This window comes from Periplaneta americana, chromosome 14 (assembly GCF_040183065.1).
Source record: "Periplaneta americana isolate PAMFEO1 chromosome 14, P.americana_PAMFEO1_priV1, whole genome shotgun sequence".
NCBI lineage: Eukaryota > Metazoa > Arthropoda > Insecta > Blattodea > Blattidae > Periplaneta > Periplaneta americana.
In genome coordinates, this window is record NC_091130.1 from 79,458,892 (window position 1) to 79,478,643 (window position 19,752).

Consider the following 19,752-nt stretch of genomic DNA (forward strand, 5'->3'; position numbering starts at 1 on the left):
GCTATGCATACAACGCGAGCAGTAGCAACACAGTCCATGCATACGACGCGAGCAGTAGCAACACAGTCCGTGCATACAACGCGACCAGTAGCAACACAGTCCGTGCATACGACGCGGGCAGTAACAACACAGTACATGCATACGACGCGAGCACTAGGAACACAGTCCACGCATACAACGCGAGCAGTAGCAACACAGTCCGTGCATACGACGCGAGCAGTAACAACACAGTCCGTGCATACAACGCGAGCAGTAGCAACACAGACCATGCATACAACGCGAGTACTAGCAACACAGTCCGTGCATACAACACGAGCAGTAGCAACACAGTCCATGCATACGACGCGAGCAGTAGCAACACAGTCCGTGCATACAACGCGAGCAGTAGCAACACAGTCCGTGCATACGACGCGAGCAGTAACAACACAGTACATGCATACGACGCGAGCACTAGGAACACAGTCCATGCATACAACGCGAGCAGTAGCAACACAGTCCGTGCATACGACGCGAGCAGTAACAACACAGTCCGTGCATACAACGCGAGCAGTAGCAACACAGACCATGCATACAACGCGAGTACTAGCAACACAGTCCGTGCATACAACACGAGCAGTAGCAACACAGTCCGTGCATACGACGCGAGCAGTAGCAACACAGTCCGTGCATACAACGCGAGCAGTAACAACACAGTCCGTGCATACAACGCGAGCAGTAGCAACACAGTCCGTGCATACAACGCGAGCAGTAGCAACAGAGGCTATGCATACAACGCGAGCAGTAGCAACACAGTCCATGCATACAAGGCGAGCAGTAGCAACACAGGCCATGCATACAACGCGAGCAGTAGCAACTCAGTCCGTGCATACGACGCGAGCAGTAGTAACACAGTCCAAGCATACGACGCGAGCAGTAGCAACATAATCCGTGCATACAACGCGAGCAGTAGCAACACTGTCCGTGCATACGACGCGAGCAGTAACAACACAGTCCATGCATACGACGCGAGCACTAGCAACACAGTCCATGCATGCAACGCGAGCAGTAGCAACACAGTCCATGCATAAGACGCGAGCAGTAACAACACAGTCCGTGCATACAACGCGAGCAGTAGCAACACAGTCCATGCATACAACGCGAGCAGTAGCAACACAGTCCGTGCATACGACGCGAGCAGTAACAATACAGTCCGTGCATAGAACGCGAGCAGTAGCAACAGAGGCTATGCATACAACGCGAGCAGTAGCAACACAGTCCATGCACACAACGCGAGCAGTAGCAACACAGTCCGTGCATACAACGCGAGCAGTAGCAACACAGTCCATGCATACAACGCGAGCAGTAGCAACACAGTCAATGCATACAACGCGAGCAGTAGCAACACAGTCCGTGCATACAACGCGAGCAGTAGCAACACAGTCCATGCATACGACGCGAGCACTAGCAACACAGTCCATGCATACAACGCGAGCAGTAGCAACACAGTCCGTGCATACGACGCGAGCAGTAGCAACACAGTCCATGCATACAACGCGAGCAGTAGCAACACAGTCCATGCATACGACGCGAGCAGTAGCAACACAGTCCGTGCATACAACGCGAGCAGTAGCAACACAGTCCATGCATACAACGCGAGCAGTAGCAATACAGTCTATGCATACAACGCGAGCAGTAGCAACACAGTCCATGCATACGACGCGAGCAGTAGCAACACAGTCCGTGCATACAACGCTAGCAGTAGCAACACAGTCCATGCATACGACGCGAGCAATAGCAACACAGTCCATGCATACGTCGTGAGCGGTAGCATCACAGTCCATGCATACGTCGCGAGCAGTAGCAACACAGTCCATGCATACGACGTGAGCAGTAGCAACACAGTCCATGCATACGACGCGAGCAGTAGCAACACAGTCCATGCATACGACGCGAGCAGTAGCAATACAGTCCGTGCATACAACGCGAGCAGTAGCAACACAGTCCATGCATACGACGCGAGAAGTAGCAACACAGTCCGTGCATACAACGCGAACAGTAGCAACACAGTCCATGCATACAACGCGAGCAGTAGCAACATAGTCCGTGCATACAACGCGAGCAGTAGCAACACAGTCCATAGATACGACGCGAGCAGTAGCAACACAGTCCGTGCATACGACGCGAGCAGTAGCAACACAGTCCGTGCATACGACGCGAGCAGTAGCAACACAGTCCATGCATACGTCGTGAGCAGTAGCAACACAGTCCATGCATACGTCGCGAGCAGTAGCAACACAGTCCTTGCATACGACGTGAGCAGTAGCAACACAGTCCATGCATACGACGCGAGCAGTAGCAACACAGTCCATGCATACGACGCGAGCAGTAGCAACACAGTCCGTGCATACAACGCGAGCAGTAGCAACTCAGTCCATGCATACGACGCGAGCAGTAGCAACACAGTCCGTGTATACAACGCGAGCAGTAGCAACACAGTCCATGCATACAACGCGAGCAGTAGCAACACAGTCCATGCATACAACGCGAGCAGTAGCAACAGAGTCCGTGCATACAACGCGAGCAGTAGCAACACAGTCCATGCATACGACGCGAGCAGTAGCAACACAGTCCGTGCATACAACGCGAGCAGTAGCAACTCAGTCCATGCATACGACGCGAGCAGTAGCAACACAGTCCGTGCATACGACGCGAGCAGTAGCAACACAGTCCGTGCATACAACGCGAGCAGTAGCAACACAGTCCATGCATACAACGCGAGCAGTAGCAACATAGTCCGTGCATACAACGCGAGCAGTAGCAACACAGTCCGTGCATACAACGCGAGCAGTAGCAACATAGTCCGTGCATACAACGCGAGCAGTAGCAACACAGTCCGTGCATACAACGCGAGCAGTAGCAACACAGTCCTTGCATACGACGCGAGCAGTAGCAACACAGTCCGTGCATACAACGCGAGCAGTAGCAACACAGGCCATGCATACAACGCGAGCAGTAGCAACTCAGTCCGTGCATACGACGCGAGCAGTAGCAACACAGTCCATGCATACAACGCGAGCAGTAGCAACTCAGTCCATGCATACGACGCGAGCAGTAGCAACACAGTCCATGCATACAACGCGAGCAGTAGCAACATAATCCGTGCATACGACGCGAGCAGTAGCAACACAGTTCATGCATACTAAACTTCAGGGACAGCGCATACAGTTCCGCCGTCTAGTTATAACCAACTAGCATTTATATTGACTTTAGTTAAGTTATATAAATAGAAAGGTTAAATAAAATTATTATTGCAAGGGCATAATATTTGTCTGGTTAGCTCCTTTATCAATGCAGTTATAAATTTAAAGCTTAGTAAAAGATGCTAGGAAAATTAAAAAGGATCTGTCGTAATTCTATTTATTTCAAGAAGCGCTATATTTATAGGTATAATTTAAACAAAATTTATTTAGTACAAAAAATTCATAATAATATCAAATAAGTATTTTTTCCGAAATATAAGACGACGAGTACCGTAACAACGAGACATTAATTTCTCAATTCCAATAGCAATAGTATATTTTCTCTCTTTCCATCAAAAAGTGAGGGCCTTTGGTAAGAAATTAGTAACAGTTCTGGCGGTTTATTTACTCGTTATTAAAACAATTGAATCAAATTAACAATCGACATACACAGTTGCAACTTAATGACAAATTAGAAATATGTTAGTATTATGCTATTTAACAATAGGCTAATAATTTTATAAATATTTACCCCCACTTCAGCTCACTGAGAACATATTTAGTGAAATGAGAAATAATATGGTGTTATCATTTAGATAAAATTATGTAAAATATTCTTTGCCTATAAATACAAGAAATGAGATAATGCCTCTTTATGTATATTAACATAAATCATTTTCTTTATGATAGTTTGTTGTTATTTTATTTTAGAGTAATTGATACATCTGTTGATATATCGAATCGAAATTCACATAGCTTCCTCAGTTGTTGGTAGCTCAGTCCAATGCAGCCATGTCCTTAAGACATCAGAAATCAGCGAGGGAAAATTGTTGTTGCGTTAGTAACTTAAAATCTGGCGAAATCTTGCCAAGTTGTATACCCTTCTCGATCAGTCGCTTTCCTGCGTTCATCTGCTTCTTTGCAGGCGAATTCGTTCCGAATGTTCCTATGAAGGAGATTCCGATGCTGCGGTTGTTGTAGCCGTCCAGAAACTCTCCTTCGGTGTCCCAGCCTCGCCCCACGTACACGTTGCCGTCTCCACCTAGCAGGAAGCTGTAGCCGATGTCATTCCATCCCTTGTTGTGGATGTGGCAATTCTGGGTGTAACGTACCAGTGGGATGCATTCTAACTTTGTTGAGCAGTTTGTGGTGTCTGTGTCCAGCATCAACACGTATGGCACCGGATGGTGGAGTGGTGTTCCCTCATCGGTTGGTGGTTTTGCCTGCCATTCATTTCTACTCACAATATGAAGCTTCCCGTATGACAGCCTTTCCCTTCCTGTAAAAAAATAAAATAAAATATTTGAACACTAGCCGTACCCGTGCGCTCCGCTGCACCTGTTAGAAATAAATATAAATAATTATATAATTAAAATAGGACGTTTGATCCAGGGAACATTCGTGTTTGTTAGAAGGATAAATCGTTTAATATGTTAGTTGATTGAAATTGTATTTAAATAATTAAATTGCGATCATTTTGATCCAGAGAGCACTCATTTGGTGCAATGACAATAACTTTAACATCTTTATTTGCTACTAGCCGTACCCGTGCGCTCCGCTACACCCGTTAGAAATAAATATAAAGTAATTACGTAATTAAAATAGGACATTTGATCCAGGGAAGATTCGTGTTTGATAGAAGGATAAATCGTTTAATATGTTACTTAATTTAAATTGTATTTAAATAATTAAAATGCGATCATTTTGGTCCAGAGACCACTCATTTGGTGCAATGACAATTCCTTTAACATGTTTCTTAATTTTTATTACATGCATCCATATTTTAATGAAGACTGACATATCATTTAGATTTAATGTGTATACTTTATTTTACTTGCTATATGTTTCCATTGAATTATGATAATAACTTAATTTTAACCCTTGTTTTCTACGTATTCAGTAAATGGCTCTTGGGCCACTATGGTTCTGAACCCTTCAAATAACTTATATTATATTATATTATATTATATTATATTATATTATATTATATTATATTATATTATATTATATTATATTATATTATATTATATTATATTATATAAAAATGTGTTGATGACGGATGTACACCGGTAAGTAAGTTTTTAATTTGTTATGGGGGCTCTTGAATCTCAGGAGGTACAAATTTTATTTTACATCAGCGCAACATAATCTGCTTGGCTCATTACCCAATTTTTTTGCATTGCATTTAATGCATATGTATTTTATGTATTTTAACATGATTCAATTGAGCATAGTTATAATTTGGATTATAAAATAATGGAATGCTAAGCTAACATATTATTACTGCATACTAAGTCAATACACTCTTGTGGTTCGTTAATTCTCTGAGATAAACATTATTTTAAGAAATACAGGAAACGAATACACAGAATAGCCTATCAAGTTGTTTGTGCATAAGAAGCTATTTTAATCTTACCTGTCCTCAATTCACTCCGAAGTTACTGTAATAACATTATAGCATTATGTACATATAGACTAACTACACTTTCCAATTGTGAAATAATAATTAATTATACAAATCGGTTACTTTAGCTTCCGATATTACTTCATACAAACACAGAAACATTCTCTGTAGGCTATGATTCATAGCTTTCGATTGTAGTTGACCAAGGCCCCTTATAGACGAATTCATTTGTTTATTTCATTACACCGCCTTAGATGGCAGTTATTTTAATTTTGAAACTCATTTATCTCATTAAATATCAGTTCTATCAACATTTTTCAAAGAATAAAACTTATCGGAAATGATTTTTAAAGAAATTTGTGATATGTAGCATTTTTCACAAAAATCAATAATAAGCGAGATATTTCGATTTATTTAATTCAGACCCCCTTATAACCCCCTTTTTAAATAATGTATTTTGAATGCCATATAGCCTAAAATCTAAATTACAACGAACTTAATTTATATTCCAATTTTTATCGAAATCGGTTCAGGCATTATCGCGTGAAAAGGTAACAAACATACAGACAGACAGACATACAAACCAAAATTTCAAAAAAGCGATTTTCGGTTTCAGGGTGGTTAATTATATATGTTAGGACCAATTATTTTTGGAAAATTGAAAATTACCAGAAAAATTTCGGCTACAGATTTGTTATTAGTATAGATTACATGCAACTATAGTTTAATGAATATTGACATATCATTTAGTTTTAATGTGTAAACTTTATATTACTTGCTATATGGTTCCATTGAATTATGGTAATAACTTAATTTTAACCATTGTTTTCTACGTCTTCAGTAAATGGCGCTTGGCCCACTATGGTTCTGAACCCTTCAAATAACTTAAATAGTGATACAGCATAAACAGTGATATGTAATTATATTTCTTTCTTTTGAAAATGTAAGAATTCACGATCTCCTATGTACCATTGCCATGGAATGAATAAATGTGTTTTTTGTTCCTACTCAAAAATTTTATATTTTGCACATGGGAATTACTGCAGGAACAACAACGCTACAATCTGAGGCGGCGGTGAAAACATATTGTATTGTTATTTAAAATGTCTATCAGACCTACCAAATTTTGCATAGAATAAAAGTTATCGGAAATAATTTTTAAAGACACTTTTGTTATGTAACATTTTTAACAAAAAAGCAATAATAAGCGAGATATTTCGATTTAATTCAGGCCCCGTTAAATGAAGTATTTTGAATGCCATATAGCCTAAAATCTAAATTACAACGAACTTAATTTATATTTCAATTTTTATCGAAATTCGTTCAGCCATTATCGCGTGAAAAGGTAACAAACATCTAGACAGACAGACATACAAACAAAAACTTCAAAAAAGCAATTTTCGGTCTCAGGATGAATGTTAACAGAATTATTTTTGGAAAAGCGAAAATTACCAGAAAATTTTCGGTTACATATATTATTATATTATATTATATTATATTATATTATATTATATTATATTATATTATATTATATTATATTATATAAAAAGTGCGTTGATAACGGATGTACTCCGATAAGAAAGTTTTTAATTTGTTGTGGGGGCTCTTGAATCTCAGAAGCAACAACTTTTACAACAGCGCAACATAATCTGCTTGGCTCATTACCCAATTTTTTTGCATTGAATTTATTGCATATATAGTCTATTTTATGTATTTTAACACGATTCGATTGAGCATAGTTAAAATTTGAATTATAAAGTAATGGATTGCTAAGCTAACGTCCTATTACTGCATACTAAATCAATACACTCTCGTTGTTCGTTAATTCTCTGTGATTAAAATGAGTGTGTACATAAATATTATTTTAAGAAATACAGAAAACGAATGTACAAAATAGCCTATCAAATTTTCTGTGCATAAGAAGCTATTTTAATCTTACCTGTCCTCGATTTACTAAGAAGTTACTGTAATAACATTATAGCAGTATGTCCATCTAGAGAAACTACACTTTCCAATGGTGAAATAATAATTAATTATACAAATCGGTTAATTTAGCTTCCGATATTACTTCATACAAACACAGAAACATTGTCTGTAGGCTAAGTTTAATAGCATTAAGTACGAGAAAAATTCGTACCGGCACCGGGAATCGAACCCAGGACCTCTCAGCTGTGCGCGCTGAGTGCTCTTAACCAACTGAGCAATGACGGGACTCGATCCACGACGCCGGCCGGACTCCTCTCGTAGTATTATGTTACGGCCTTACTACCTGCATTTAAGACGATACATATATGACGTGTATCGTCTTAAACGCAGGTAGTAAGGCCGTAACATAATACTATGAGAGGAGTTCGGCCGGCGTCATGGATCGTGTCCCGAGATTGCTCAGTTGGTTAAGAGCACTCAGCGCGCACAGCTGAGAGGTCCTGGGTTCGATTCCCGGTGCCGGTACGAATTTTTCTCGTACTTAATGGTGATAAAACAAACTGACTAGTTCACACTAGTCATGTAATATGCAATGAGGTGGGCGAGACCTCATTCATATTCGATACATAAGTTTAATAGCTTTCGATTGTTCTGTCCAAGGCCCCTTTTTCGATTGTTGTTGTCCAAGGCCCCTTATAGACGAAGTCATTTGTTATTTCATTGCATCGTCTTAGATGGCGTTATTTTAATTTTAAAACTCATTTATCTCATTAAATATCAGTCCTATCAAAATTTTGTAAAGAATAAAACTTATCGTAAATCATTTTTAAAGAAACTTTTGTTATGTAACATTTTTCACAAAAATCAATAATAAACGAGATATTTCGATTTAGTTAATTCAGGGCCCCATATAACCGCCTTTTAAATAAAGTATTGTGAATGCTATATAGCCTAAAATCTAAGTTACAACGAACTTAATTTATATTCCAATTTTCATATAAATCGGTTCAGCCATTATCGCGTGAAAAGGTAACAAACATACACACAGACATACAAGCAAAAATTTCAAAACTGCGATTTTCGTTTTCAGGGTGGTTAATTATATATGTTAGGACCAATTATTTTTGTAAAATCGAAAATTACCAGAAAAATTTCGGCTACAGATTTATTATTAGTATAGATAACGTCCAGAACATTATATCGCTAGTTGTTATCGGCTCAGCAATGGCTGCTACAGAAAGCCATGCCCTTTGTGGAATAATGAATATTGTTGTCTCCATGGTTACTTATCACATTATGTTTCCAACAAATGAAGTCTACTATACCGAATTCAGTTCCACTACAAGAGACAAATGAAGCATTTGCTGTCAGATATTTCTATAGTCTTTTGAGAAAAGCTTTAATTACCTGCCAAAATAACACAGCGTGTCTCTAAAAAATGTTAACTTTATATTGGTAGTGATTTCACACAACTTATAAACACTAACTTCAGAATTTTTCCACTTGTTCACCACCGCGTTCAACACCTGTAAGAAAACTTTCCCATGTGGTATGCAGAGCTTGGATGCATATTTCTTGTAGGATTATTGAAATTACATCTGTTGCTCTTTCTGTCGCTTATTGTCAACATTACTTAGTGGTTTAGTTGCATATACACGATCTTTCAGCATGCCCCATAGCCAAAAATCGCAGGGAGTAAGATGCAGCGAACGTGTTGGCCACTGCATTGGTCCTCCTTTACCAATCCATCTTGTTGAAATGATTCGTTCGGACATCCCGAGCAAAGTGCTGTGGAGCACCATCCAATAGTTTTCCATACAGTTGACCTATTTGGACTGTATTGTTTGATTTGCTTGGATACGTATGAGAGGCTTTTGTATAGAAACTATGTTTTCAAGAGATCAGCCTGTTCACTTTGTAATTGTGAGCAACTGATCTGGTTTCGAACAATTTGTAATAAATGCGGTAAGTGATTAATCTAGATCAGGCCTGCTCAAACGGCGCACATTGAGCACTGCCGCTCCTTCGGAGCGGAAGAGCCGGAAAGGTACGTCGGAATGGCGTATGCCTGCTATAGGTAGAGGATAGTCCACGCAGTTATCTGCTATAGTGTGTATTATCAGTAGCTATTTCACTTTCCCTATCTACGGCTACATATTGGAGGAATCTAAAGGGCGGAAAAGTGGTCATTAGGCAAATTCTTTAAATATTTCATGGGAAAATGCTTATTTTTTTCACAGCAGCTTCCACAAAAGTTCGAAAGCAACAGAAAAACATAATACAATGCGTCATTACTAGTCCACACATAGAGATACGATGGTTTTATTGGTGAAGATCGCAGTAAAAAGGTTCAAGAGTTGAAAGTTGCATTATTACATGAGGTAGAGTACGTTAGAATTTATTAATCTTCAACAATTTAAACATCTCTCTTCAGGGAAAAGGCTAGCTCATTGTTGATATGTTGAATAAATTACGAGATTTCAGTCGTAAACTTACACTTTTCGTAAGTCAGTTTCGGGAAGGTAATATGGCTCACTTTCCAACGATAGAAACTGCCCGTGATGAAGCCATGTTAAACGATTATGTGCAAATATGAATTGAAATTCAAAATGAATTTAATTCTAGGTTCCAAGCTCTTGTCTTAATTGGAAAGAAGTTTAAAGTTATCATAATAAATTCCTTCAACACCAGTTGAAACAGTGTCATAAGATTTACAGCTTGAACTTACTGGTCTTCAATGTGGACTAAGGACTAAAGACCGTTTTGAATAATACTACTAGTCTGGTTGAGTTTTACAAGACTAAATCTCAGCAATAATATCCACGACTACACAAGCTGGCTGTGAAAATGATTGCTATGTTTGGCTCAACATTTATATTTGTAAGCAACTGTTTTCTATTATCAACTTTAATAAAGGCAGACATCGAACATCTGTAACTGATGTTTCATTACGATCAGTAGACTACTGTTCCTTTCAGCTGCCAACAGCATAAAACCCCATTTTGATGTAGGCCTACTGATAAATAAAAATATAACAAAATGATATTGCATATTTAAGTAGCTATAGAATTTCTATTATTTCTGTAAAATAAATATTTCTTTATTAATTAATAATAGTCAAGATAGTTTTGTAAACACTGAACGGGAATTCATTTCATGAACACTCGTACTAGTACTTTTGTATATATTTTGTGTGAGATTACCCCTTCTTCCAGTCCACCCTTATACAGAGCGCAGCTAATATCTGCATTCCGCTCTCAAGCTGTGAGCCGACTCGGAGAGTACAAACCATGTGCAGGCCTGATCTAGGCATGCTTCATGTATTTTACACACCATTGTGGAGCACTGAAACACCTCCATTTATGCCGCATACTTGGTAATTCCTCCAAACTGAATTTTGTAGCCATTTTTACAACAGAGAAGGAAACAAATTCATTATTAGTATGGAAATACCATGACCTGTCTTATTTTGAAGAAAAAAATCATATTACTCCGAAGGTTCTGTGTACAATCACATAAATATAAACTGAATCACTAGGTGTTAATAAGTGTTAACATTTTTTAAGACACGGTGAACTTCGCTACACGAAGTGAAGGAAGCATTGTCCCCACGGCCAGTCTCCATAGTCTCCTGACAATAAGCCTGGCCTAATCTCTTAACGGAAATCACTATCCGCTAAATCAACCGATAACGGCAAACTTTAAATTACTCTATCGAAGATTACCCTCAAATCCTAGGCCTATATTTCACGCCCCTTTCAGTCGTTCTCCATAGTACTTTAACTTCTTTTTGCTTGTGAATCCAAGCCTGGTAGAGAGCGTTATGCTTTTAAGTTAGGATAAAAATCTTAAAGTCTGGCTCATCGACTGGGAAGTAAATCCACGGGTCTCGTGTAATAGATCTACGACATTGCACATTACTGGCCATCTATTACGCGACTCAACTAACCTTGTCTTGCTGACAGAGGTCTCTACAGGTGAACATACTGAAATTGCAACGTCCAATGAGACTGGAGGGGTCTCTTGCTGACAAAGCAGGGGACAATCTAGGAAAGTGAGAAGTACAGTTTCTTCTATCTCTCTCTCTCTCTCTTGTACGGAGGAGGGACCTGAAGGCTTATACTGCAGCCTGAGGCTTACTGTGCTTACCACTCCTATTCTGTGAATGAATGGGTAGCCGAACGCCGAATGATTCGTGAACTTAACCCGGGCTATGGTATGGATGAAGATGACATGTGAATTAATGATGGCGAAATGAGTCCGAGGTTCAACACCGAAAGTAACCAAGCAATTCTGCTTGATTTGGTTGAAGGAAAATCCCGCAAAAAACCCAACCAGGTAATTTGTCTAACTTGTCCCAACCAGGATTTGAACTCGCTCGTTTCACGGTCAGATGTGCTAATCCTTACTCCACAGCGGTGGTCAGGAAGTATAGGTACCAGGATTTCAGAATACACATTATACATAAGGGACGCTTGCAACATTTAATCTGAGGGAAATGCGAGACACCTTGAAGAAACTATTAACATTATCCCAAAGCTTCATAATTATATTACTGTACCTTAATCTTACATTATTAAAGTTGTATTATTACCTTTCAGTATTTTGTTATTGATATATGAAAGAGAACAAATTGTATTTGGAATTAAAATTGTAGAGATGTAATTCTAAAGATTAGGTTGGTATAAATTATTAATTTTTTCAAAATATAATTTATCTATTATATTTCTCAATGCGCGTGTGGGAAACACATAGGTATAGTTATCTCCATGTTATAAAAAAAGGTTCAAGCTATGTGTTGCTTATCAAGTTGATGCTGCATATAATATAAGCAAAATATATCATGTAAGTAGTCCCTCGAACCTCTGACTCATTGCACCATCATTCATTCACATATTATCATCATACATACAAATGTCGTGCATTTCAAGCGCTATTTTCGATTCAAGTTTGTCGAGAGTGACAAGAACTAAAATCATCATTGAAGAAGCGGATCTCTTCAGCTCGCTCGAACCTGTCCCTTCAAGTTCACTGGCCTCTCCTATTCTCCCCTCTCAACCCTTCATGCTTTAAGCTGTGGATTTTAGAACAAATCTTGTGAATTTTTATTACAAAATTATCATTAAACATCCACAGAAATCTATGTAAATATAGGTAAATCACATTTCATTTTAAAAATATATGACAGTTTTAACTAGGCCTATACCAATTACCGACAGATAGTAGCTATAATTACATTCTTGACATAATATTCAAATAAATCACAGTTGCTCGCTAACAATAGATGTGTAACTATACGGATGAAGAAAGTATTAGAATATGAACACATAGGCCTAATATAAGATAAATTGTATAAGTCCAGAAAAAGTAAATGATTTCCTAGTCATACTACACATCATTATAACTTATCCAACCTGTTCATAAATAAAATATGACTTCATTTTCATACTGCACATAATTAACTTAGATTATCCTACCTGTTAGTATGTTAATAAATAGAAAAACATATTTTCATATTATACATAATTACAACTTACAGTATCTACTCTATTAATAAATGAAATAAATAATATCCAAGCTGTCAAATAAATGTTCTCATTTTAATAATAGGTTATTTTACATTATTATAACATACTATCCAACCTGTACTATATATTATTATCGTCGTGCATGACTGACACTATTTTCGATTCATTTTGTGTGGGGAAGTTCGATATTTGCCGATGTTCGCTTTGCAGGAGGAGGCCTATCATGTTTGTTCGCCAATATTATGAAAATATTTGCTGTCCTCTCCCATCCCTTCATGCTTTCAACTCGTGCATTACAGGCGATATGTTCGGTTTATTTTGTCGAGTATGGCGAAGTTCAATATTTGCCGATGTTCGCTTTGCAGGAGGAGGCCTATCATGTTTGTTAGTCAATATTATGAAAATATTTGCTGTCTTCTCCCATCCCTTCATGCTTTCAACTAGCGTCGTGCATTACAGGCGCTATGTTCGGTTTATTTTGTCGAGTATGTCGAAGTTCAATATTTGCCGATGTTCGCTTTGCAGGAGGAGGCCTATCATGTTTGTTATTCAATATTATGAAAATATTTTTGTCTTACTCCCCCATTCCTTCATGCTTTCAATTAGCTTCATGCATTACAGGCGCTATGTTCTGTTCAAGTTTGTCGAGTATGATCAAGTTCGATATTCGCTCTGTCGTGTTTGATCCACATTGTTACAAAAAAAAATTCGCTGTCCTCCACTCCCATCCCTTCATGTTTTGACCTCTTAGGGTGCTATTCATAGACATTTCGCTAGCCCGCACTACGAGCGTGCTGAACTAGCCCCGACTATCGACCGGTTACTTTGTACTGGATTCATATCATATCATATCGCTAACACTGGTTTATGAATACAAAAAACTTTAGTTCGCTGATATCCACCGGAAGCCTGCGCTAAGAATGTCTATGAATACGGCCCTTAGGGATCTGAGCACAGATCTTGCGATTAGCTTTTGTTATGGAATGAAACGAATTTTGTAATGTCTTGTTTACCTCTCTTATGTTCGAACATTGCAGGACGCTATTTTAAACCGCTTAAAGATTTGAGCACAGAGTCCACGCCTGTGAAGTAATAGTTAGCGCGTCTGACCGCGAAACCAGGTGGCCCGGGTTCGATTCCCGTTCGGGACAAGTTACCTAGTTGAGGTTTTTTCCGGGGTTTTCCCTCTACCCAATATGAGCAAATGCTGGGTAACTTTCGTTGTTGGACCCCGGACTCATTTAACCGGCATATCACCTTCATCTCATTCAGACGCTAAATAACCTAAGATGTTGATAAAGCGACGTAAAATAACCTGCTAAAATAAAAAAACAATTGAGCACAGATCTTGCGGTTAGTTTTCATATTAAATAAGACGAAGTTTGTAATGTCTCGATTTCCTCTTTCATGTTTGAACATTACAGAATACTAGTCAATGCTCTTACGCGTTTTTTTTATATACTAGCCTTACCCATGCACTTCGCTGCACTTTCTAAAAACATATATTTTATTTCTGAGAGTACCTCAATAACTTATGGTACGAAAAGGATTAAGTATTTTTAATAACAACTTGTCATCACTTCCCATAAGAATACAAAGTTTTACCTAATTGCTGGTGTTTTAAGAAATGTTTAAGAAAAATCGTTTTTGGCAAGATTATTTATTTTACTCGGTTGGTTTATTCATTTTTTTGTTTCATACTTGTTCTTGTTTCTCCGTATCGGAAGCAGGTCGCTGCTACCAACTTCCATGCATAATGCGCGAGTCACCCGCAATTAGGTCACGACTTCTGCTATCCCGCATTGACACGGATTTAAAGGTGATCGCATAACTTTCGTGTTTCTTTTGTTCTCGTTCCATTTATATTAATAATAATATGTATATTAGGCCTATTATTATTATTATTATTACTTTACTATTACTTTACTATTATTATTTTTGAATAGGATATGTCCTACTAAATTCCCATCCCCTGCATTTCATCTCTTATAAAAGGTTGACAGGTCTGATACTACATGCGCTCTGCGTAAGACGTTTAGTAATTTCGCCGACACTGCTAAACTATTGGTTGCGCTATACTTAATTAAACTATCTAGGCCTATGAAACATAAAATTAAGCAAGACGTGACAACACAGCTTTGTACAGTACAGCCACACGCGATCTGCAGCCCGTGTTTTCGTTAAATTAATGGACACAATAACACACTGGATCAGAAAGCAGCCTTTTTATAAACAGCAAAAACTACAAGAACTGTAAAGCCTTGCGATGTGTAGTTTGAAAAATAGCAAATTTGTGAGATGTTATACTGTCAACAAGTGAATTCGGATGGTATACCCGCTTGAGCGCAGTAAACAAGGGCTAGATGCGTCTAAATTTGGTGAGGACTTTGGAAGATTGCTTTTGATATAAAAAAATAATAAATATACGTTCACACTCTAATCTATAAAAGGTCATTCACATCCACTAGATTCTGTTTCCGTTGAGAGTTATTAGTGCTCTAAAATACTGCATAGAGAAATAAACTGAAAACTGAGACCATAGCAAGCAGGGAAGGCATGGAGCAAAAATATGCTGTGTTGATTTTTATTTTGAACCAAGATGAACTATGCTGGGAGCACTGTTGTGAACTAAGGCTATTGAATTTTTGTGAACATGCGTCTAAATTTGGTGTGGACTTTGAAAGATTGCTTTTGATATAAAAACTCAATAAATATACCTTCATATTCTCATCTATAAAAGGTCATTCACATCCTCTAGAGCAGGAGTCGTCATCTCTGTGCACTATGGTGGAGACACAGTTTGCTCGCTAGCTCAGTTGTCTCCATTAGACATCAACTGTGCAGCAGGAGTTGGGGGGAAGGATTCAGGTGATGGCAGTGGCGACCGTTCACTTGTTCAACCCTTTTAATCATTCTCTAATAATTATAATTAAAATAAAGACGGAAGAAGCATGCACTTAATTTATTTTAAGAGGAACTGTGTAACAAGTAAAACACTTTTCAGTTTAAGACAAGAAGCAAATTGTATTTTTCCGTTATGTATTGTAACGGTTTTGAAAGCTAATATATTTTTTTCGTATTAAAGTAATTGAGAACTTACATACCTATAATGCATTTTAAACGTTACAAGATATTAAACAAATCGAATCCATTACTAATATTTAAATTATGTCATCCTATTCCTTTGTTCAAGTGTCGCCAATAAAATACAATAAATTATCTATTTTATCTGACACTATATATCACAAAACCAATTATTTGTTATATGTATAACATATGAAACTTACTGTCGTTTCTGTTAAAAGACTGAAGTAGGCCTAAATTATTTTATTACAATGTAAATAACAAATGACAAAGACTATTTTCGCTGATCATTAGCATTGGTTTTCCTGCATTTTTTAATTCGTTTTTCCCTCATTAACTGGTCAATAATAGGTATCAATGCTCGTGTAGAACGCACTCGAAGAAGACATTGTAAATTATGGTTAGAAAGTTGGCTTTTGTGATGGCTTGGCTCGAGACACTGCACACTGCATAGTACTACCTCCTCAGCCAGCGTCTTGGCGCTCCGAACTAGTGTGCAGTCTAGTTGACGATGGCTGCTCTAGAGCAGTGGTCGCCAGCACTCGCTGAAATGTGCAAAGGGTATGCGGTGCTGTCCCGTGTGCACTGTCGTGCAACAGGGAGAGATAGAGAGCATACCCGCTAGCAGCTACGGCGTGCACCCTAGTGCATTGCATTTTCCGCGGGTAAGAGAGACTAGCCCCAGCTTGCTCTGTGCTGACGACCCCTGCTCTAGAGTCTGTTTCCGTTGAGAGTTATTAGTGCTCTAAAACACTGCATAGAGAAATAAACTGAAAACTGAAACAAATGCAAGTAGGGAAAGCATTGAAGCAAAAATATGCTGTGTTGATTTTTATTTTGAGCCAAGATGAACTATGTTGTGAACTAAGGCTGTTGAATTTTTGTGAGTGGATGCATATTATGTGTGATCTGTTAGGTTTTGTTCATTATTCGGCTTTCGACTTCAGAATTTCTATAGGTTCCTGCAATGGAAAGTCGAAAAACGCAACGAGACAAACGACCAACTCGATTCGAATTCACAGCTCCAAATCTCCTTGCAAAGACGTTAGTTCGCGTACCTTTTAATTATTTTTGCTCCCTAATCTGATTTGATTGATTGATTGGTTCGTTATTCAGATTTGTAGACTTCATAGTATTAAACACTGGTGTGTGGTCGGCTAAGTTACATTAGCTGGGTAAATTAGCTAATATCGATACCATCTAGATGACGTCGTCAATTTAAGTTAATCCATATAAAACTGAGTATATTTTATGTTAACCTTGTGGAATAGCTAGTTTTTAAAATGAAGTAGAGCATTTTTAAATGAAGTTGAGTAATTTTGGAGTGTTTTACGAAATAATATTGATATTCCTGTTCAAAACATCCATGATACTAAACACATCAATAGCTTACGAACTTCGTAACTGAAGTATGAAGTTGAAACACGCATGCTTTACCTTCTGACATAGTGAAATACACAATCAAGAACACTATCAGACCCAAAAGGCCAGCTGTGAGGAGGATGCCCAAGTAGAACATGGGCTTGCGATGCAGAGGGGAAGAGCCCCGCAGTGTTGAGAGTTGTGGCTTGGACACATAGGGCTTCGTGGTAGGACTGTAGATTGACCCCATTTCTCCAGCTGGAATATAAACATAAAGTCTATAAAATACATGCAAGTACAAATGCATATACGTGGTACATTCATTAAGTTCTGAGACTGAGAGCATAGTGGCGGTGTGGTGCACTAGAACGGATAGGTGGCGCCGTGATATGGTACCTTGTCAGTTAGTCTCTCGTCCCAGCATCATACAGTTACGTGCATATAGTGTAAGCAGAACTACGGTCTTTGTTGTGACGGTGATTTGAATGTGCGCGTCGGAACTTGAGTATGTTGCAGTTTGAGCAACGGGCAAACGTCACGTTCTGTCAGAAATTAGGCGAAACTGCTATAACCAATCATAACTGGAGACGAAACATGGTGTTTCCTTTACGATCCGCAACTGAACCGACAATTCGCCACCTGGAAAACGCCATTATTTCCACGACAGAAAAATCCGCAACAAGACAGGTCAAAAGGCAAGGTGGTGCTTTAACAGTTTTTTTATTCAAATGGAATTGTTCACATAGAATTCATCCCACAAGGTGCACCTGTAGACAAGATCCTCTACAAAGAGATTCTTGGCCGTTTACGCAATTCAATTCGTCGTAAGCGTCCTGAGCTTTGGCATAGGAAGAATTGGCTGTTGCTACACGACAACGCCCCTGCACATCGCTCCATCCTTGTCCAAGAGGAACTTGCAAGGCAACAGGTCGCTGTTTTGCCACATCCTCCGTACTCACCTGATCTCGCACCATGCGATTTTTTTTTTGTCTTTCCCCTCATAAAATCAATCCTACGTGGGCGTAATTTTAATGCGCCAGCAAAGGTCATGACTGCCACAAGAGAAGCCGTACGGCATCTTCCTGCCAACATCTTTCAGCGGTGCTTCCAGCAGCTACACCAACGTTGGCAGACGTGCATAGCGGCCAACGGCGACTATATTGAGGGAGGATGTCGATCTGTTTAAGTGTACGCCGTATCACGCGGCATCTTCTGAGACATCCAGATTCTTGTGGGTGCCTACCCTTCAGGCGTCAGTGTCAGAACTTAATGACTGTACCACGTATATAGAGTGAATGGCGTTCAGAGACAATAACTTCACAGAGTAAATTCTTAAGACCAAAGGTGCAGAATTTTTCTTTTGTCATTTTGCGATATTCCTTTTTATTCAGCGGGAAATCGACTTTGTTTCTAGAAAACATTCCAACATCGCAGTAAATATAGTAGCACTTGCCAACGCATGGACCCGCCCCTTCTCCGCAAAAGTGAGGGCGGTTATGTAGTCAATGCTAACATCTCATGAGCTGTCTTCTCTTACTTTCCCCGGGTCTTATGTTGAAGCACTCGTCTAGCAACAGCGTTACCAAACATCTGTTACTTAAAGTGATTTATTAATAACTAGCCATACCCGTGCGCTTCGCTGCACGTCTTGTTATAAATAAATATCATTGACTTAAATCTGTTATATTTCCAAATACAGTTTTGTTATTATTAATGAATAGGTCTAATTAGTTTATTATAAGTTATAAGCAGGGCAAAGGATTTGGAGCACTTCAAGGTAATGTTGAAACGTAGTTTATACGAGTATAGCCCAAGGTTTAGTGATCTGGAACCGAGCTACTGCATTGACAAAGCAGTCATCGAAAATTACACGCAACTTATTACTAAATTATCTGAGAACAAATTAATCTATTACATAGTTTAAAGAAATATAGGCCTATTGGTCTACATAAATAATAAACGTTTCAATTATTTAATTGGATCCATTTTTTAAGAACATGTCACTAATTTCCATTGTGTGAAAATTAAGGAAATGATTAAAAAATGAATCATTAATATATGTTAAAAGCTCTTCTCAAAATTTCACATAGGTAGCCTACATTATTAAAAATCAGAAAAAAAAAAAACGATTACTTTTGTGAACCTCTTAATATAGCTTTTGTTGGTTTCCCAAAATTTACATCAATTGACATGCCGTTACAATATTGCACATTAAATATTAGCAAACATA

At 38.5% G+C, this 19,752-nt stretch overlaps 1 protein-coding gene across 1 annotated transcript; it reads right to left on the reverse strand.

The window, feature by feature from the left end:
- Positions 1 to 3,389: 3,389 nt before the first annotated feature.
- On the reverse strand, positions 3,390 to 17,797 carry LOC138713490 (peptidoglycan-recognition protein SC2-like). Its single transcript, XM_069845653.1, has 2 exons — positions 17,598 to 17,797; positions 3,390 to 4,497 (listed from the first exon to the last, which is right to left on the reverse strand). Exons 1-2 carry the CDS (start codon positions 17,770 to 17,772, stop codon positions 4,025 to 4,027), a joined length of 648 nt encoding a protein of 215 aa, XP_069701754.1. The 5' UTR covers positions 17,773 to 17,797; the 3' UTR covers positions 3,390 to 4,024.
- Between the last annotated feature and the right edge of the window lie 1,955 nt (positions 17,798 to 19,752).

Bases quoted from the DNA above. Each gene is read 5' to 3' on its own strand.
- LOC138713490 (XM_069845653.1), bottom strand. From the start codon at position 17,772: ATGGGGTCAATCTACAGTCCTACCACGAAGCCCTATGTGTCCAAGCCA. The intron at 4,498-17,597 runs GTAAAGCATGCG...ATTTTTTTACAG, and splicing joins GTATTTCACTATGTCAGAAG to GAAGGGAAAGGCTGTCATAC.